This window comes from Micropterus salmoides, unplaced genomic scaffold (genome assembly GCF_014851395.1).
Source record: "Micropterus salmoides isolate LMB-PRFRI ecotype aquatic unplaced genomic scaffold, ASM1485139v1 Ms_hic_scaffold_1, whole genome shotgun sequence".
Lineage (NCBI taxonomy): Eukaryota > Metazoa > Chordata > Actinopteri > Centrarchiformes > Centrarchidae > Micropterus > Micropterus salmoides.
The window spans coordinates 60,806,281-60,828,373 of record NW_024040040.1 but is presented as its reverse complement, the minus strand read 5'-3'; the positions used below and the strand labels follow the sequence as shown (position 1 = coordinate 60,828,373).

Sequence of the window (22,093 nt, the reverse complement as noted above, 5' to 3'; positions counted from 1 at the left end):
ATCAGGGACAAACCTTCTTTTTTTTTGTGAAGGATTGCAACCATGACTTTAAAGGTGCATACCGCCACCTACTGTACCGGAGCATTTAGCATGGACTATATGTTAGATGGGACTACTTTACATCATCATAAAAATACAAAATACAAAATATAAATCGTGTTGAAGAAATATTGTGAGCCAGGTTCAGATGTGAAGAATTTCCCGAGACTGATGAAGACTTAACATAGCATGGTTTATCGAGCACAGCTGAGGACATACAGTGCCAGCATACAACATGAAGTGCCAACACCAAATCGGAAGGATACCATCTCTTGGTCCCTTTTATGTTTCCGTCTTCCCCAGGGGCTTTGCTAGACATTAAGCTCTACTGGGGCACAGGCCCCCTCCTCCCCAGTGTACATTTTTGATTTATTTCTGACTGAAGTGTAGGAAATGTGTTAGTATGTGCTTTAATCTTCCCCATAGTTCCTGTATGCTTTGCTGTGAGGTCATCTTGAGCTGGCCTTAACCTAGAACAACAAATCTATCTGATGTTTAGACTCCAATGCTACGTCATATTCCAATCTATTACTATCCATGAGTTGTACCCTAATCTGCGGAGCCAGTAAGTTCTTGTAAACATTGTTGTGTGATATCTGACTTTTATTCCCCAAAATCTTTATTTGTGATATATAAGTATTTCCCAACCATACAAACATATAGAACAGCAAGGCTTTATTTTCCATAAACCTTTTTTTACATTCATAATAAGGTAAACTTTAATTTTAATACTTTTATTAAATTATATATATAAGGAGCATTATCTTCATTCTTCAGCAGTTATTGATTGTTGTCAGACGGATATCTTTACTGTGTCATCTATTGTTTGTAATTTTGAGACTCTAACATTGAATTACACAACCAAAAGGTTGAAGATTTTCTCCAAAGAAATAAAAAATAATTCATAGGAGTTAGAACTGGGAGAAGACTGATTACTGACCTGTCTGTCACCATCAGCTGACCCATTGCTATTACTACATAGCAGTGTTGGAGTGTTTGCCAGTATCTTTCTATTTACTACAAATTAGTTAAAGTACTAATACCACACTGTAGAAATACTGTTGTTACAAGTAAAAGTCCTGCACTGAAAGTAAAAGTAAAAGTATGTAAGTATAATCAGGAAAATGTAGGCTTTTTAAATGGTCCCCTGTGACTAAATATATCTTCTTGTCTTGTTCTCATGGACCCAGTATTGTGCATCGTCACGTCTCAGTAGCTTAGTGTATCTTCACATCCTTAGTGCCCACTACTTTTCAAAACAAAGTGATACCCTTTGGCCAAATGCTGTGCCAAGGAGTGTGCCGCAACTTCTTACAGCTTCAGCCGGAGGGGTCTCAATGAGGGAACCACTAAAAGTTGTAACTCTTTCTCCAGGAAGATTCTTTTGGGTTTCACTTTAAGGATTAACTGAAAACTTGTCAAATTGGAGACAAATATTGTCTTAACAATACAGTGAACGAAGTTACCTTTAAAGTCTTAAATTGAATATATTTAGAATTCATATTGCGTATTCTTGCATTTCTGTGAAATATAAGAAGAAAAGAATCTTTTGTTTCATCATTGTATGTAGAGTAGAACATTTTGGTTGGATGTTGAACATTATATAATTAGAACATATGGGCACTTCACTTTTAGGAAAAAGACATTCTTGTTTGTTTTGAAAGTAATAAAGTAAAAAAAATATATTTATTTTTCACAGTTGCTTTTCTTATTTGGAAAATTCAAATTCCAAAGAAGAAATGGGCAGACTCCAAACCACATTTTGGACATTTTACCAAGAACTACTTCCATAAAACAGCATGATCAAAAACAAACAAAAAAAGAAGGTAATCAAGACTAATAATGTGTTTCAAAAATTTCTTATGGACCAATGACACAGTATTTTGAACCTACTTTACTCTCTTAATTTCATATGTCCGGGAACTTTAATTATGTTCTTCCTTTTATAAATAATAAATAAAACAAAAAACACATGTTTTGTGGTAAAACGTAGTGAAGAATTAAAAAACTGCTTCAATGTCAACATTTATTTTATTACAAAGCTGATGTTCTGGTTGTTTCTTGTCAACAAAACTGTATCTAGATCAGTCTGTTGGTCTTTTGAAGTGACTGAACCCTAGAACTACTGACAAAAAATACAAGTCATGGATAAAATGTCAACAGTTGAAAGCGGAACGAAAAGTTTCCGCACTTCTGCTGTCGGATCTTAATAGGGTGACACTGGCGGAAATAAACATTACAAGCTCCAGTGTTAGTCGCATGTTTTGAATTAGCTTGAAGTTATTGATTATAATAGCGCCGCTAATTATTTAATTTGTAATTCAGCAACAATGTCTTCAGTTGAGAGTTTGAAAGAGTTTGTCAACGAGCGACTAACTGCTGCTGCTGAAGAAATATTCAGAGTTTTTAAAAACACTATCGTCGAGTACGAGGAAGAGATCGTTCGTCAGCGCAGACTGCTGGATATTGTTTGGAAACCCGAAATAAAGTTACACAGGATAGGTGAGTAAAGATTCATTATATAAGTAACACAAAACAGAGGAGATCTATTTATATATATACGCGCGCGCACACACACACACACACACACACACACACACACACACACATACTGACACTCATTTCCTCACGTCTCTGCATTCTTTCTTTCCCATCACAGTAGTAAGGTTAGCCTGTTCCTTTTGTTCTATGTCCCTCCAGAGCTCCCACAGCAACATGTCTGTATGGAGGAGGAGGTTCTGGCTGACCAGCAGCTCTGGATTCAGGAGAGGATCCCCGGTCTGGACCAGGAGGACCCACAGCCTCCACAGGTTAAAGAGGAACAGGAGGAACTCTGTACCAGTCAGGAGGGAGAGCAGCTTGTAGTGAAGCAGGAGACTGACACCTTTATGTTGACTTATGAGGAAAGTGACCACAGTGAAGCCGAACTGAAAAGTGACCACCAGCTCCTCTCTCACAACTGTCATGTAGCTGAGAGCCAAGATCAGAAAGAAGGCGAGCATGAAGACTCAGGATCAACTAGAGATGCAGAGCCAAAACTAAAGAATCAAGATCACAACAGCAGAAGCCCCAGAAACAATGTACACAAGTCTACCATGTCAGAGGTTCACCATGATCCTCACACAGGTAAAAACGCTTTCACATGTGACACATTTTCAGTGCAAGTAATCTATGGAAGATTTTATTGGACTTGGACAGTGCAATTTGCAAATATGTACAATTTACTCTGTACACACATATATTTTAATTTCACATACAAAGTGTTTTTTATGCATTTGTGGATCTATTTTTACACACAAAACAGTTTTTCCACATTTGCGGATCATTTCCTGTCAATTTGTGGGTCATGTTACATTTGTAACTTACTTTTTACACATTTGTGGAATTTTGTCCACTCTGTACCACAGAGATCTGTAAATGTGAGAGCAGTTTATTAGCTGTGACCTTGCCTCTCATGAGTTGTAAGAATATCCATTGCAGTACTGAGGGTCATCTGTAGGAGACAACAACTTCTGCTTCTGCTGGACCAATGGACTCTACTCAGTATAAATTTTCCTGTACAAGTGTATATAGTTTACTATTGAATACTTTATCACTGTATTTTTTAGGGGTGGGAATCACCAGAGGCCCCACGATACGATATCACTTTTTTTATGTTGCGATTCGATTTTATTGCGATTTTAAATATATTGAGATATTTTGCAATTTATTACCTTTTTCCAACTTCCACTTAGGTCCCCAAAGTCAAACTTTGTCAACATCTGTTTATCTAAAAAGATACATTTCTCTATTTGTTCATATCACTTTTTTAGTCCTCTGTATGGTCCTGTTAAGTTTTCTAGTGGACTAAAAAAGCTAAAGATTTTGTTATTCTAGTACCAAAAAGTTAAAACTCCCATCTGCAATTTATATAATAAAATATCGATACTTGGCATCCGTGTATCGATACAGTATTGCCATGGCAAATATCACGATACTATGCTGTATCGATGTTTTTCCCCCACCCCTAGTATTTTTTGTAAGGCTCATGGGTAGGGTTTACATGACACCTCAATACTGGAGATCTATCTTGGGGTGCCGTTCCCTACCAACCCAAGACTGACATTAGAGGGGACCTCTTAGACAAGATGAGGGGCAATGTTCACTTTATCAGACTAGCCCTATTGCAGCTAATAAATGAATAGTACTTTGCTGGACCATCAGGGGTCCTTAAGAGTAATATAGTAATTTTTAAAAATTTACTATTTAAAATTAAAAGAATAAATGGTTTTCACCATTATTCCATTTCTAAGTAACACAATGACAGAACGTATGACGGGTCATGGGTTTCATACACTTTCTGTATTAAAACATCTAAAAGCAAAAATCCTAACTGATAAGCGTGTCTGGGACAAAATCTTATCAAATGGAGATCTGTGGTCTTGTGTCAGTTGTGTCATTTAGGTTGATGTGAAAAATTATAACTCACCACTCAAGATTTGGGTAAAACACAAAAATACTGAATGCAAGGCAAGAGAATAAATATACTACTGTGTACCGTTCGTTCACATACCCGCTACACAAACATCGCACTGCCCTTAAAAGACTTAACTTCTCTGATTTTATAAAAGCACATGTCACATAGATATCCTCTGAAGAATGATGAGAGGAAGCCGGCCAAGTGTTTTGTGTCGCAGAGTGCTCACAGTGTGCGAGTTAAATTTAGCTGCGCATTGATATTAATGATTATGAGAACTTTAATATTAGCAGGCATTCATTCTGTTATGTGCACGTCAACATTACCTTATTAATTAATATTTAAACAATCGATTTTTGACATCTGTTAATCGAAAAACAAAGCCCACCTTTAATAGTTGAGCGTATTTACAAACCGTGTCACTGAACTATGAGGGCAAAAATTCAGATTCTGAAAAGTTACGTACGGTCGGGCTTTGTAAACAAGGAGCAGCGCTGGCCATATGATAGTAGCCTCCGACCCACACCCGCTGTGTTCAGCAGCATGTGGAGGCTTTCAAGTACTAACCTGTTTGATAATTCACCATGCATGTATTGCAGCAATGCATTCATTGTGAATTGTCTCCATAAATAATTGTGCATACATTTGAATATTTCTATATTGCATGATACATAATTTTTATTAATAATGATTTAATATGTAATATTTCTTATTGACCTTTTTAAATTTTATTCATCCATCGCATGATTAATGTCTTTCTGATGACTAAATGTGCCTAAACGGACAACATAGAATTTGGAAAATATGAAACAGAATCTGGCAAAATCGATTTCATATGGCCCTATCCACGGTCTTGTCGCCCAACATGTAAATGTAGCATAACTTAAGCTAGCTCCATCAGGAGGTAATAACTTAAGTGGCAAAAGATGTTTTTCAAGGAACGGAGAAGGTGACAAAAATAGTCCACGTATCCGTAACACACCCTCTCCACGATACTAGTAGTTTATGGAAGTCACGCCTGTTTTCTCTGTTTTGTGGAACATCCACTATTCTATGTGTAATGTGAAGGTATCTGGTGTGATTGTAGCTACTGCCGAGCCTCCTGACAACCAGGGGCAACTGGTCATTAGGGGCAGGTGGGGCATAGCCTGTGCAAACAGATTGTTATTTTTATTTAGTTATTATTATGATATATTTTACTATCTATAAATATAGCATCTTCCTCAATTGCATTTTATTTGTGTTAGTTATTTGTGTTCTCCCGATTGGTGTCCGTAGGCTGTTGTAGCATGCATGTGGGGCTAGCCCCTCTGTCACAATGCAGTATTTCTGTATTCAATGTAGATCACAAAAATTTTATGACAAGTGGGGCTAACTGCCTGTAGCCCCACTACAACGTCATTTAATTTTTGAGTTGATTGGCTTTCTGTCTGTCTGGCACCAACATTCATCGAGGGAAGATTGTTTTAGCTATACTTTAGCCAGCTAACATGTGACATAACTAAGTGTATTTCATACTGTAGCAGAAGTTTGAAACCCCTAATTTGAAGGAGAAACTGGAATTAAAGCGTCTCGGTATAGCCACTGGATATTGTCATCACTCAAACTGCTGGTAAAAGCAACCGTGGATTTAACTTAGAGTGGTTTTCGAGGAAACATTGGCTAACGACTAACGTTAGCATACAAAAGAAGGCTGTTTTTCATGTCTGCTATTTGAAAACAGACGTGATCACTGTTGATTACATTGCGGTAAATGTGAAACAGCACTGCGGGGCCATGGCTGACTTTCTGAACCGAGGAATATTGAGATGCATTTCCAAACGCTTTTACTCGTAATACCATGGGACAGCTGCTAACATTACTCAACGCACTGTCCGTGCTGTCCATTGAAAGCCAGCTGATTCAGCTGCTACCTGACTTCATTCCCAAAGTCATTGAGAAGTTTGCCCAGAGGAACCGTCGTGCTGTCTTTCTCCTCAAGTGAGCCCTCAGCTGTGGTGAGTGAAAGCATATTTATTTATTTTTTTTGGTGCTGGTCCGTGCGTTGTCCATATTGTTGGACTGGATTAATTGATAATATAGATGGTGACAAGTCTCAGTGTGTCCATGCTTACCTGTTAAGCGTGTTGTCATAATGTGTTATTATAATAATAATATTAATAATAATTACAATAATGTTGTGTCATAGAGTTGGTCTGTATCCTTAAAAAGTTGCCTGTGCACTTCATTGTGGCCTTCAGTGGTGTTCAGCTTGCTTATGGTCCTGTAGGCTAATTTGTTCTGAGCTTGGTTGTGTCGGCTTAATGCATTTTTTATTTAGGTTTATGACAGGCGTAATGTGTAAAAGCTCTGTCTCTCTCTCTTTCTCTGTCTCTCTCCCCTGCTGTGTTGGCCTATGTTTACAACCCCTGGTTCAAGCAAGCCAAAAGTGTTTTGTGGAGCAATGCTGTTGAATTGTTGAAAAAACACATCAGTAGTAAGAAAGAGTAGAGTTGTACTGGTAAAGCCTTTCTTTTGAAATGGTTAACGAAATGCAGTCCACCAACACCACAAAACGACTGGCTCTGAACACAGACACCATCACAAACTCTGACAAAAACTCCATGTAAGGATAGAAACAACAATAAAGTTTTATGTGCTATCAGGCAAAACAGAATCGGATGATGTCGGATGGAAACAGTCAACATCAGAAAGGGTGATTGTTATTAGTTCGCTGGCTTACACCGACCAGTTGCTAACGTTATCTAGTGCAAAGCAGGTAGGCGAGCTAAAGCCGATGTATCACGTTGGTTCAGTGCAGTCAATATAACTTAATCATGTAATGAGCATAGATTAGTTCAACATCAGCTGATAAAAATATTACCATAACTTTGCAGCGGGGGGTTGCCTGAGTTTCCAGCATGTTGTGTGAAGCTGTGTCCCTCGCTGTCCATTGCCGCTTTCACGTTGTGTTTTGGGTTAAGATCATTCATGAGTTCAAGCACGCGTATGAGCACACACCTGGTTGCAATCTTAAATCCACACCGCCAGTGGCTGCTGAAAACTACATATGACCCCTTTAATCGTAATTAAGATAAAATGTTGAAGTAATTGTGATTTTGATTTTAGGTCAAATTGTCCAGCCCCACCATCAAAGTAGTAGCCTGTTCCTTGTGTTCTCTGTCCCTCCAGAGCTCCCACAGCAACATGTCTGTAAGGAGGAGGAGGTTCTGGCTGACCAGCAGCTCTGGATTCAGGAGAGGATCCCCGGTCTGGACCAGGAGGACCCACAGCCTCCACAGGTTAAAGAGGAACAGGAGGAACTCTGTACCAGTCAGGAGGGAGAGCAGCTTGTAGTGAAGCAGGAGACTGACACCTTTATGTTGACTCCTACTTATGAGGAAAGTGACCACAGTGAAGCAGAACTGAAAAGTGACCACCAGCTCCTCTCTCACAACTGTCATGTAGCTGAGAGCCAAGATCAGAAAGGAGGCGAGCATGAAGACTCAGGATCAACTAGAGATGCAGAGTCAAAACAAAAGAATCAAGATCACAACAGCAGAAGCCCCAGAAACAATGTACACAAGTCTACCATGTCAGAGGTTCACCATGATCCTCACACAGGTATAAACTCTTTCAAATGTGACACATGTGGAAAACAGTTTCAATACAAGTCAGAATTTCAGAGACACCTGAGAATTCACACAGCTATAACATTTTCCACATGCAACACATGTGGAAAGGTTTTTCACTACAAGTCAGAAATGAGGAGACACATGAGAATGCACACAGGTGAGAGGCCGTATTCATGCAAAACATGTGGGAAAGACTTCACTACTACCACTTCATTGTTATGCCATACAAGAACCCACTCAGGTGAGAAGCCGTTTTCCTGCGAAACATGTGGGAAATCTTTTAGCCGGAGGAATAACTTGCAAGTCCACATGAAAACCCACACAGGTGAGAAGCCGTATTCTTGTGAAACATGTGGGAAAAACTTCAGAATCAGCAGTCATTTGCAACTCCATATTAGAACCCACACTGGTGAGAAGCCGTACCTTTGCAAGACCTGCAGGAAAAGATTCAGTGACATTTCAGCATTGAGAAGACATACAAGACTCCACACAGGTGAGAAGCCATATTCTTGTAAAATATGTGGGAAATCTTTCACTGTTAGTGGTCAATTGAAAACCCACTTAAGAAAAGAACACAGAGGTGAGAAGCCGTAGCTTTGCACAACGAAATTATGTGTTGATGTGCCTGATTTGACACAACACAGAAGGCAGCTGTGGAGACGCGTTCACCTGTGAATGAAATACACTTTTGCAAATAGCTACATCTCTCTAGTGAATGTATTGTATTGAATGTATTTTTCTAATTATACTAACATACTTTTATCTTAGTAACATTCTTTTACTTGTAACAGAATTTTTACAGTGAGGTATTAGAACTTTTATAAGTAAATGATCTGAGCACTTCATCCACCATTGTTGTAATAAATCCTGATGGTTTCATTTCCTTCCTGCCTGACTTATCTTCTGATTTAGCCTCATCCTCTCAGTATATGTTCTACACTCTGTGATTTTTAACTCCAAACATTCATCTGATTGACTTTTACTTAATAAAAACAATGACTTTCTTTAAGCCTGTGTGATCAAACCTCATTCTGATTCGAACTCCGTCATGTTCCTTCTAGTCAAACCGTGTGCATCGATAGATTTCTGCACTCTGTAATATTTCCTTCCACTAGTATCCATGTCCCACCTGTCCTGCCATTCACTAATACCGTGGTGATGGAAGGAAAACTCAGATATTTTACTTCAGGAAGAGTAGCAATACCACAGTGTAGAAATACTCTGTTAAAGGAAATGTCCATGATTAATAGCATCAAAATATACTTAATAAGTATTCATTTTATAGACTGGCCCATTTGCTTATAATGTACAGCATATTATATAACTGAATATTAATTTATGGTGCATTAATATGTTATACTTAAGTGAAAAATACAGACATGGTGACATATAAAAGGTGATAATATAAATATAAAAAAGCATAGTAAATATGGTATCATATGTTATCATACACAAATTACCTGTCAATCAGACACATAAATGAGGAAGTGTATAAAAATGGCTAAAAAGTGGTGTGTTCACGTTTAATAAGACTTATTTTATTGTAATATAAAACAGTCATGTTGTAAGAGCAAAATGAATCATCACCTTATACTGTGTGTACCTGTAGTATTTTATATGCTGTTATGAGAACCTAAGACCTTTCTTATAATCGGATTATTTGTTTAATCTGACGTGCATCTGTTTCCTGGGTCTACTGAATTTGTGTGAGATTGTTTTGTCTTATGGAGAATGAGGAGGACTCCATCTCGTGAGAAATAAGTTTCTCTTTCTGCCCCACTGTGGCTCAAAGTGAGGAAGCATCTTGCTAAAGTTATTGATGTTCCTCCCTAGACTCCCTATCTGTGTGGCAACAATAAATCTTTGTTTTCTTTTTCTTTGGTCAGACTCTCTGAATGCACTCCAGTGTAAATAGTAAATGGTCTGTACTTGTACAGCACCTTCCTAACATTTCCGACCACTCAAGTTGCCTTTACACCACGTCACGTTTACACAGTGACTTAGTATGTGAGACTAAAGTCTCTGCCATCAGAAAACAGATATACTCATTAACAGACAGCCATCAGGAGCAAGTTGGGGTTCAGTATCTTGCCCAAGGATTCTTCGACATGCAGACCGAGGGAGCCGGGGATTGTACCACCAACATTTTGTTAAGTGGACTTCCGTTGTTGCCCCCGAGCCAAAGCCGCCCTTTCAGCTGAAATAACTTTGTTACTGTTTTAATAAACAGCACAAAGACAACTGTAACATTCTTTATTTGTTCACTTCTTTCACAATGAAATCTACTATTTCCCTCACAGATGTCAGTAACCCTTAAATGTTCAACCTAACTTCTTTCAAAGATGTGTTCAAGCACGCGTACGAGCACACACCTGGTTGCAATCTTAAAACCGCACCGCCAGTGGCCTCTGAAAACTACATATGACACATTTAATTGAAATCAAGATAAAATGTTCAAGTAATCATGGTTTTGATTTTAGGTCAAATTGTCCAGCCCTACCATCAAAGTAGTAGCCTGTTCCTTCTGTTCTCTGTCCCTCCAGAGCTCCCACAGCAACATGTCTGTAAGGAGGAGGAGGAGGAGGAGGAGGTTCTGGCTGACCAGCAGCTCTGGATTCAGGAGAGGATCCCCGGTCTGGACCAGGAGGACCCACAGCCTCCACAGGTTAAAGAGGAACAGGAGGAACTCTGTACCAGTCAGGAGGGAGAGCAGCTTGTAGTGAAGCAGGAGACTGACACCTTTATGTTGACTCCTACTCATGAGGAAAGTGACCACAGTGAAGCAGAACTGAAAAGTGACCACCAGCTCCTCTCTCACAACTGTCATGTAGCTGAGAGCCAAGATCAGAAAGAAGGCGAGCCTGAAGACTCAGGATCAACTAGAGATGCAGAGCCAAAACTAAAGAATCAAGATCACAACAGCAGAAGCCCCAGAAACAATGTACACAAGTCTTCCATGTCAGAGGTTCACCATGATCCTCACACAGGTAAAAACTCTTTCACATGTGACACATGTGGTAAAGGTTTTCAGTACAAGTCAGAATTTCAGAGACACCTGAGAATTCACACAGGTGAGAGGCCATATTCATGCAAAACATGTGGGAAAGACTTTAGAACCAGAGATCACTTGCAACACCATGTAAGAACCCACACAGGTGAGAAGCCATTTTGTTGCGAAACATGTGGGAAATCTTTTAGCCAGAGGAGTAACTTGCAAGTCCACATGAAAACCCACACAGGTGAGAAGCCGTATTCTTGTGAAACATGTGGGAAAAACTTTAGAATCAGCAATCACTTGCAACTCCATATTAGAACCCACACAGGTGAGAAGCCGTACCTTTGCAAGACCTGCGGGAAAAGATTCAGTGACATTTCAGCATTGAGAAGACATACAAGACTCCACACAGGTGAGAAGCCATATTCTTGTAAAATATGTGGGAAATCTTTCACTGTTAGTGGTCAATTGAAAACCCACTTAAGAAAAGAACACACAGGTGAGAAGCCATATTCTTGCAAAACATGTGGGAAAGACTTCACTACTACCACTTCATTGTTATGCCATACAAGAACCCACTCAGGTGAGAAGCCGTTTTCCTGCGAAACATGTGGGAAATCTTTTAGCCAGAGGAGTAACTTGCAAGTCCACATGAAAACCCACACAGGTGAGAAGCCGTATGTTTGTGAAACATGTGGGAAAAACTTCAGAATCAGCAGTCACTTGCAACTCCATATTAGAACCCACACTGGTGAGAAGCCGTACCTTTGCAAGACCTGCGGGAAAAGATTCAGTGACATTTCAGCATTGAGAAGACATACAAGATTCCACACAGGTGAGAAGCCATATTCTTGTGAAATATGTGGGGAATCTTTCACAATTAGTGGTCAATTGAAAACCCACTTAAGAAAAGAACACACAGGTGAGAAGCCGTAGCTTTGCACGACGAAATTATGTGTTGATGTGCCTGATTTGACACAACACAGAAGGCAGCATACAGACAAGAAATCTTGTGGGAGACTATTCAGTTCTAGAGGTTTGTGGTCAAAACACACAAGAACTCATGGAAGTGAAGAACTGCATAAGTGCAGAATCATGTACCTGAAAACACCTGAGGATCAAAATACAGAGGAGAAACCATCGAGTTGAAACTCCTGTGGAGACGTGTTCACCTGTGAATGAAATACACTTTTGCAATAGCTACATCTCTCTAATGAATGTACAATGTTTTCTGTAATATGAGATTTCAAAATTTCCCTTCATATGACTGTATTACTTATATTTCTGTTTGTAGCATAATGTTTTTGAAACAATTGTGATCTCCAAAATGGAGGCAACTATGTAGTTTCCCAGTGAGTGCACAGTAGTGGCTGACAATCTGACACAAAATAGTTCAACCTCAACCAACAACAAAAGTAAAACCCTGCTTTAAATTAATGCACGAGGAATAATACTCTGATTAGAAGATATATAATAGTATAACAGTCACAGGGGACATTTATCAGATTTCATGCTGTGAGTACTTTTGCTTTTAATACTTTACGTGTATTTTTCTAATTATACTAACATACTTTTATCTTAGTAACATTCTTTTACTTGTAACAGAATTTTTACAGTGAGGTATTAGAACTTTTATAAGTAAATGATCTGAGCACTTCAGCCACCATTGTTGTAATAAATCCTGATGGTTTCATTTCCTTCCTGCCTGACTTATCTTCTGATTTAGCCTCATCCTCTCAGTATATGTTCTACACTCTGTGATTTTTAACTCCAAACATTCATCTGATTGACTTTTACTTAATAAAAACAATGACTTTCTTTAAGCCTCTGTGATCAAACCTCATTCTGATTCAAACTCTATCATGTTCCTTCTAGTCAAACCGTGTGCATCGATAGATTTCTGCACTCTGTAATATTTCCTTCCACTATTATCCATGTCTGGGGAGTCATGGTGGTGTGGTGGTTAGCACTGTCTTCTCACAGCAAGAAGGTCGTGGGTTCAAACCCTGGTCGTCCCGGCCCTTGTGTGTGGCCTTTCTTGCATGTCCTCCCTGTGTCTGTGTGGGTTCTCTACGGCTTCCTCCCACCCACAGTCCAAAGACGTGGACTAGGTTAATTGGTGACTCTGCGTGTTTGTCTGCGTGTTTGTCTGTGTGTGGCCCTGTGATGGACTGGTGACCTGTCCACAGTGTACCCTGCCTTTCACTCAATGCCTGGTGAGTGGTCTGAGGCAGGGCTGCAGGCCTCTACACATAAACGTGCTGGAGCTCCTCACGGTGTGGATGGTGATCTGACATTTCTCCCCTCAGCGGGGCGGGATCAGCATGTGCTGGTCTGCAGCCTACATAAACCGCCAGGATAGGTTGGGTCTGGTGGATGCTCCTGTGCACACTCACCTGCTCTCCATCAGAGCAGAATACATCCCTGGCTTGCTGAAAAGCGGGGCGGACATCATACCGAGGCTCCGGTTCGGCAGGGCAGAGGTGGATCTGTTTGCCAACAAGGAGAACGCTCAGTGTGCCCTTTGGTTTTCACTGAGCCCGAGGGACGTCCCCCTGCTGGGAGTGGACACACCAGTGTAGCTGATCCCGCACCTTCTAGATCGGCTGCAGTTTTCAACCTTGGCGGTGACTCTGGTGGCCCCGGAGTGCACCAGCGCATTCTGGTTTCCCTGTCTCCAGCGGTTGCTGGCGGGGCACCCGTGGAAACTCTCCTGGAGGGGGAACGCTCTCTCTCAGGCGGGGGATCAGGAGTTACCTGCTCCTCTGAGAGGCAACGCCTGGAGGGCTTAGGTCTCTCCCGGTTAGTTCGTCCAGGTCAGTGGCTGCAGCCTCAAAAACACTCCAGTCAGTGCAGTCAAAGCAGGCCTGTAAATCCAGCTTTGACTAGTTAGTCCATCTTTTCACAGTCTTTGCAATGGGTTTAACAGATTTCAGTTTTTGCCTGTATGTTGGGATAAGATGAACCAGACAGTGATCAGGGAGTCCTATGGCTGCACGGGGAACAGAGCGATAGGCGTCCTTTAATGTTGTGTAGCAGTTGTCCAGTTAGTGTCCCTGGTGGGACACTTAATATGCTGTCTGTACTTTGGGTGTTAATGGCTGAGGTTTGCTCTTTTGTCCCCAAGAACAATGAGCAGGGAGTCTGGATGTGTTTTCTCCACGTTAGTTATCTGGTCGGCCAGGTGACGTAACCCCTCACTAACACAGGCCTGAGGTGGAATGTAAACAGCGACCAGGACAAACGAGGAAACAGTTTACAGTTTATAAATAATGTCAATAAGGCCCCATCCACACTACTGCGTTTAAAACGGAAACCTTTTGCTGCGTTTGCACCTCCCGTCCAGACTAAAACGACAAAAACAAAGACCTAAAATGGAGAAGTTTGTGTACCCACCACTGCTGACAATAAACACAAGTTTTGGATAAAATGTCATAAATTAAAAGCGGAACGAAAAGCTACCACACTGGGGCTCTGTGGGTAAGAGGCCGCAATGTGTTGCACGTCAGTAAGAAAATGCAAGCTGCAATAGCTGCTGTGGAAAAATGGGCAAATAAATAGGGATTCAAGTTATCTGTTGCAAAAACACAGGTGATCTGTTTCTCAAGGCGGCATAAAGTCACGCCTATTTCCTTGAAGTTATATGAACAACCACTTGAGCAAGTCAAAACAATTCAATTTCTTGGGTTTGGTTTGATGAGAAGCTCACCTGGAATACTCATTTAGATAAAGTTAAGAACAAGTGTAAAAAGGTCATCAATATACTTCGTTGTCTGTCAGGAGAAGAGTGGGGAGCAAGCAGAGCAGCTCTACAAAATATATACTGGGCACTCATGAGATCCGTTTTTGACTATGGATGTGTAGCGTACATGTCAGCAGCAGAATCAAACCTTAAGAAGTTGGATGTATTACAAGCTCAGGCCTTGAGAATTTGCAGTGGATCAGTCAGAACATCTCCGGTGTCAGCAATGCAGGTGGAAATGGGAGAAATGCCGTTAAGAATCAGGCGAGTAAAGCTAATGTTGGCATACTGGGTTAATCTCCAGGGGCAATGTGATTCTCATCCTGCCAAGAGTCTCTTAATAGATTGCTGGGAACACAGACAAATTTCACAAGTTTTGGGTGGATTGGTGATGCAAAGGCAGAAGTCATAGGATTACGACAATTAGACTACAGCCCTACAGTGTCACAGTCTTCCATTCCTTCCTGGTTATTCCCAACACCAATTGTAGATCTAAACATACAGCAGGAATTGAAGGATATGTCAAAGAAACTTCCAGCATGCAGTATAGTACAGAATTACTTTGATTTACATTTTTCAGACTTCATGTTTATATTCACAGATGGCTCCAAAGATCCTGATACAGGGCGTGCAGGTGCAGCAGTCTTTATCCCAGCAAGTGAGTCATATATCAAGAAAAGAATATCAGATCATGTCTCAGTGTATACCACAGAGTTGACTGCAATAGTACTGGCCCTGCAGTGGATAGAAGAGAGGGAAACAAATAATACTGTTATTGCATCTGATAGCTTGTCTGCTCTAATGAGTATTAAATCTGGCAAATAATCATTTAGATCCAATATTCTCAATGACATATTCCTTATATTGTACAGGATGGAGCTAAAGGGTTTATCCACATGCTTCCTTTGGGTTCCTGCTCATGTTGGTGTGGAGGGAAATGAGCAGGTGGATATTCTGGCCAAAGGAACACTCAAAATCAAACATGTAGACCTAAAAACCCCATTAACTAAAGATGAAGCTAAGACATTTATCAGGACCTATGCACAGTCAGTTTGGCAGGAGCATTGGGACAATAGTGAAACTGGAAGGCACCTATATAATGTACAGAGACAGGTTGGTGCCGGAAGGAAGGTGGGCGCGGAAACGTAGGGAAGAAAATATAATCACTCGTCTGAGAATAGGACATACAGGTCTCAACCTTTCATTATATAAAATAGGTAAGCACCCAACTGGGAAATGTATATTGTAACCAAACGGTTGAACATGTTCTCCTTCAGTGTAGGAGATACACTATCAAGAGGGAACGCCTCTTTCAGTCATTACGGAAGGCAAAACATCATGATATCTCATTGACAGGTGTCTTGGGGAAAACAGCAGGCCAGATATATTGTCATATAATTAAGTTTCTTAAAGAAACTGAGTTAGAAAAAAAGAATTTAATTTATTTATTTATTTATTTTTTGGTATTGTTTATTTCATTTATTTCCTGCTTAATCTCTCGTTCCACACTCCAGTCCAGCTTGTGGCGGTAATGCACCGTTAAACTGGTTTGCCAACCGCCATTAAACCCTAAAGAAGAAGAAGAAGAAGAAGAAGAAGAAGAAGAAGCTCCCGCACTTCTGCTGTCGGAACGCAACAGTGTGACATCCGGCGGAAGTAAACAAGACAAGCTCCAGTGTTTGCAACGTCTTTAAATTGTGACTTTCGCTAGAATGAGTTATTGTAGTCGTAACTCCGCTAATTATTTTACTTGTAATGAAGCAACAATGTCTTCAGTTGAGAGTTTGAGAGAGTTTGTCAACGAGCGACTAACTGCTGCTGCTGAAGAAATATTCCGAGTTTTTAAAAACACTATCGTCGAGTACGAGGAAGAGATCGATCGTCAGCGCAGACTGCTGGATATCGTTTGGAAACCCGAAGTAAAGTTACACAGGATAGGTGAGGAAACATTCATTATATAAGTAACGTAAAACAGAGGAAATCGTAGGTCTATGTGTTATCCAAAAATGTTTCGTATTCATAGCCTCGCATGTCTGCATTTCTCTCTTTCCCATCACAGTTCTAACATTAGCCTGTTCCTTTTGTTCTCTTTCCCTCCAGAGCTCCCACAGAAACATGTCTGTATGGAGGAGGAGGTTCTGGCTGACCAGCAGCTCTGGATTCAGGAGAGGATCCCCGGTCTGGACCAGGAGGACCCACAGCCTCCACAGGTTAAAGAGGAACAGGAGGAACTCTGTACCAGTCAGGAGGAGAGCAGCTTGTAGTGAAGCAGGAGACTGACACCTTTATGTTGACTCCTACTTATGAGGAAAGTGACCACAGTGAAGCAGAACTGAAAAGTGACCACCAGCTCCTCTCTCACAACTGTCATGTAGCTGAGAGCCAAGATCAGAAAGAAGGCGAGCATGAAGACTCAGGATCAACTAGAGATGCAGAGTCAAAACAAAAGAATCAAGATCACAACAGCAGAAGCCCCAGAAACAATGTACACAAGTCTACCATGTCAGAGGTTCACCATGATCCTCACACAGGTAAAAACTCTTTCAAATGTGACACATGTGGAAAAGGTTTTCAGTACAAGTCAGAATTTCGGACACACCTGAGGATTCACACAGGCGAGAAGCCGTATTCTTGTGACACATGCGGGAAGTCTTTTAGCCATAGGGGTCACTTGAATCTCCATATAAGAATCCACACAGGCGAGAAGCCATATTCTTGCAAAACCTGTGGGAAGTCTTTCAGCCGGAGGGATGGTTTGATACTCCACATTAGAACCCACACAGGTGAGAAGCCGTACCTTTGCAAGACCTGTGGGACAAGATTCAGTGCCACTTCAACATTTATAAAACATATGAGAGTCCACACAGGTGAGAAGCCGTATCCTTGCAAAACATGTGGAAAATGTTTTAGTCGGAAGGGTGGCTTGAAAGTCCACATGAGAACCCACACAGGTGAGAAGCTGTATTCTTGTAAAACATTGATGTCTTTTTATGAAGCATCTCTTAATCATTTTTAGTTTAAGTTCAAATGGCTTAAAATCCATCTACATCAAGTAGTATTTTATAGTGTTGTGTGAAGCCCACACATCTTTGCAAGAAGTAAGTTGAACATTTGAGGGTTATTGACATCTGTGGTGGAAGTTGTGAAGTTTTCCTTGTAGAAGAAATGACAAATAAAGAAGGTTACAGTCGTCTGTGCTTTTTGAAAGCATTTGTGTTTATTCTGATTTGTGACTGTTCTGAAAAATAGCTTGCAACAAGAAATGTTAAATAAGAAAGGATTATTTGCAAAAAATGCAGTGCAATGTAAATATACACTGAACTAAATTATAAACACCACATATTGTGGCCAGCCTAAGGCACACCTGTGCAATCCCCATGCTGTCTGATCAGCATCTTGATATGCCACAACTGTGAGGTGGATGGATTATCTCGGCAAAGGAGAAGAGCTCACTAACACAGATTGACAGATTTGTGAAAAATATTTGAGAGAAATAGGCCTTTTGTGTACATAGAGAAAGTCTTTGAGATCTTTGAGTTCAGCTCATCATGAATGGGGGCAAAAACAAAAGTGTTTTCAAAAGTGCGTTTATAATTTTGTTCAGTGTAGAAAGAAAAGAGTGCATTGCTGGTCCGTGCGTGAAGTATAATTCATCTGCAGTTGTTAACATTGATGAAAAATGCCAGTTTATGGGGTATTCCCTAATTTCATTGTGTTACTTGAGCTAATGCAAATGTATGTTGACCCATGTGAGTCTCTGTTTCCGGTTTTAGACTTTCTTTTTCATTGTACAAGTTGGATAATGGAACAAGCGGACGCTTTTTTGCGCTAAATTACATTACACGTCTTCATTCAATGCGACAACAACAAAGTATATTTCTAACATAGATTAGGCAGCATTGGCTGTGGAAAAATGAACTCACATGGGTCAGCATAGCTACATTTGCATTAGCGCAAGTAAGACAATGAAATTAGGTAATACCCCCTAAACTGCCGTTTTTCATCATGCAATGTGAGCAACTGCAGATGAATTATACTTCACTGCATTATATTCGGTTATGTATTGATATTTTAAATTGTCACCTGCCACATGAATTTTCTTTCCCGTCATATAAATAAACACATTTTCATCAGAAATTGATGCAGAAAATTTCTCCAGAATGCTGGAAATTAAGTGGTTAATGCTCTAAGTTTTCTGGGAGAGGACCTAGAGCTGCCCTGTATTGAAAGTGAAAGTGCTCTTTGCAGAATGAAAAATGTTGCCTGTGACTGTTATACTATTATATAATACATCATTAGGTTATTATTACTCATGCAATAATGTGACAGCGGGATTTTACTGTTGAACATGGTTAAAGATGAACTATTTTGGATCATACAACAGTTAATGATGATTTTTTTATGGATTAATCTGCTGATTCAATTGTAAAAACTATGGAAATATTAGGAAATCTTGTCACAGTTGCTCATAGCCCAAAGTAACACCTTCACAATGCTTGTTTTATCAGTCTTAACCTGATTAACCTGGAAATGATTAAAAATACATTAAAATAATCTAAAGAAAAAGCAGCAAATCTTCATGTTTGTGCAGTTGGAACCATGAAATGTTTTAACATAAAAAATGAATTAAAAGATTATCAAAATGCCTTTTGCCATTTACATTTCTATCAATCCTCTAATACACTAGCTGTACTTGTATAAACTGTTGGGTAGTTTAATCATCATATTTTTTTTTTAAATTCTTCATATTTTTTGTGTGAAAATCTTCCTTTGTAAAGTAACTGAAGCTGTCAGATAAATGTAGTGAAGTAAAGAGTATAATATCTCCTTGTAGTGGAGCAGAAGTAGAAAGTGGCATGAAAAGAAAATACTCAAAAAAACAAGTATCTCCAATGTGTATTTAAGTACAGTATTTGAAAAAATACTAAGGATACGCAGAAGGATGCTGTGCAATACCTCCTGAAGGATTAAGGGATATATAATAGGATTTAGTGGGTTTTATATTTATTTTTTTAATATTATGATGATATAAAGTAGTCCCATCCAACATACTCCAGTACAGGAGGTGGCGGTATGCACCTTTTAATAATCATGCTTACAACCGCCATAAAACGGAAATAATAAGAAAACGTACCACTGCTAATTATTTCTTTACTATCAAGCATGACAAGCTATCAATCAAATCAACTTAAATATCACTTGGAGAAACAGACCACATTACATGAAGAAAAGCAGTATGGTTAAAGATATAAAGGAAGGAGGACGGTGGTCAATATCAATAACTTTAATATTGATATTGACCACCGTAATGGAACCTTTAAAATAAACAGGATAAAGTATTCAGAAAAGTAGAGAATTGGAATATATGCCTTAAAGCGCTTTGGGGGCTCATTTGTGCCATCAGCCATCAGGCTCCACAACACCACAGCACCAAACTGAGAGACTATTCCTGATTTCATTTAATTTCAGACATTTATCTGGTTGTAAATGGTTGTAAATAATTATTATTGATTGTATAGTGTAAGTAGTGTGTTGGTACTTCTATAATACTACATCAGTTCTTTCATTTCATTTGAGCTGCTTTGTCAACTGAAAGTTTCCCTACAGGCGATTCATAAAGTTATATCTTATGCTATAGTGAAGTATTTTAAAAGCAGGTACTTTTGTACTTGAGTAGAAATTTAAATTGAAGACTTCTACTTTTAGTGGAGTAATATTTAGCAAATGTATTGTACCTTTACTCAACTACAGGATTTGTGTACTTCATCCACCACTGCTGATAATAAACACAAGTTTTGAATAAAATGTCATCAGTTAAAAAGCGGGAAAAAAAGCTCCTGCACTTCGGCTGTCGGAACTTAACAGTGTGACATCAGGCGAAAGTAAACAATACAAGTTCCAGTGTTAGCCGCTTCCTTTGAATTAGCTGGAAGTTATTGTAGTCGGAGCGGCGCTAATTATTTCATTGTAATTCAGCAACGTCTTCAGTTGAGAGAGTTTGTCAACGAGCGACTAACTGCTGCTGCTGAAGAAATATTCAGAGTTTTTAAAAGGGTCATTCCAGAATTGGAGGACATTTTCTGTCCCACCCATTAAATTATAAATAATACATGTACACAATACTAAAACATGCACTTGTTGTGTGAATCATTCGAATCGAAATGTAAATAGTTGTAGAAAAAGTGGCTCCAAAATATAATGTATAATGCAAAATAGCTTTCCAGCACCCCCTAAAATGCCATTTTTCTCTTGTCCCTCCTTCTTTATGATCAATTTGCATGTCAAATATAACAGTTAAAATTTTAAATCTACTTTTTTTGTATCATCATTTCTTGATATGTCTTTTATAATTGTTTAAACATTTTTTGAAACATATTTTATTGAACATATTTTAAAGAATAGTATTTATGCACAGAAGTTGTGTCCCACAACATGTGTGCATTACTGAAACCCATTTAGCCTGTCAGAGCAAGAGAAAAAACAGTCACATCACCGAGTCCTCTTTTCTATTTCATATTTTTTCAATCTTTTTAGCCCACTGTAAAATAAGTCTGTGGAATTAACAGTAAATTACTGTAAAATCATGACATAAAAATACTGTTAATAAAAAAAACAGTGAAGTAATGTTTCAGAAATATTTTGCAAAACACTGAACCAAACACAACTGTTCATTTTAAAGTAAGAATACATACAACAATACAATGCAGTAAAAATTACAACGTAAGAGTGTCAAAATTGTGTTTTTTGTCAGGTAGATTTGATTTACAGAAAGAAACTGTATTACATTTTACAAATTCATATGTTATAATTTACAGATGAGAATATGTACAAAAACTATGGAAGATTTTATAATAAAATCCAAATATGTACTATGATGCGCAAATATTTCACTATCTACAAATATGTATATTTGTGTTGTGTAAAATCATATCCACAAAAATACAGTGCATTATGCAAATATGTAAAATTTACTCTGTACACACATATTTTAATTTCACATACAAAGTGTTATTTACTGTTACGTCCCGAGGTGTCTAGGGATATTGGGACATAAACATAAACCAGATGTTGTTGGTTTGAAAGGATATTTATTTGAAGTAACGCAAGTGGAGCACAAACAGAGGATGGGCCAATGGGTGCTGTGGAAATCAACAAACAATTATAACAAAAGGAGATCCTCAAAAGGAGGATTACTGCTCTACAGAGGTACTAACAAAAACAAGAATAAACCAAAAGCTCACTAACCT

At 39.2% G+C, this 22,093-nt stretch overlaps 1 protein-coding gene across 10 annotated transcripts; it reads left to right on the top strand.

The window, feature by feature from the left end:
* The first annotated feature begins 2,245 nt into the window (after positions 1 to 2,245).
* Positions 2,246 to 17,256, top strand: LOC119914666 (zinc finger protein OZF-like). 10 transcript variants are annotated; one of them, XM_038734121.1, is made up of 5 exons: positions 2,248 to 2,541; positions 2,740 to 3,165; positions 7,667 to 8,602; positions 10,653 to 11,603; positions 12,027 to 12,927. In XM_038734121.1, exons 1-5 carry the CDS (start codon positions 2,370 to 2,372, stop codon positions 12,038 to 12,040), a joined length of 2,499 nt encoding a protein of 832 aa, XP_038590049.1. In that variant the 5' UTR covers positions 2,248 to 2,369; the 3' UTR covers positions 12,041 to 12,927. The 10 variants fall into 10 exon arrangements, with proteins under 10 accessions (XP_038590113.1, XP_038590063.1, XP_038590080.1 ...); XM_038734163.1 differs by lacking the exon at positions 12,027 to 12,927 and adding an exon at positions 16,982 to 17,256 and having other exon boundaries at positions 2,249 to 2,541; positions 10,653 to 10,699; XM_038734185.1 differs by lacking the exons at positions 10,653 to 11,603; positions 12,027 to 12,927 and adding an exon at positions 16,976 to 17,256 and having other exon boundaries at positions 2,246 to 2,541; positions 7,667 to 7,701.
* Positions 17,257 to 22,093: the final 4,837 nt, after the last annotated feature.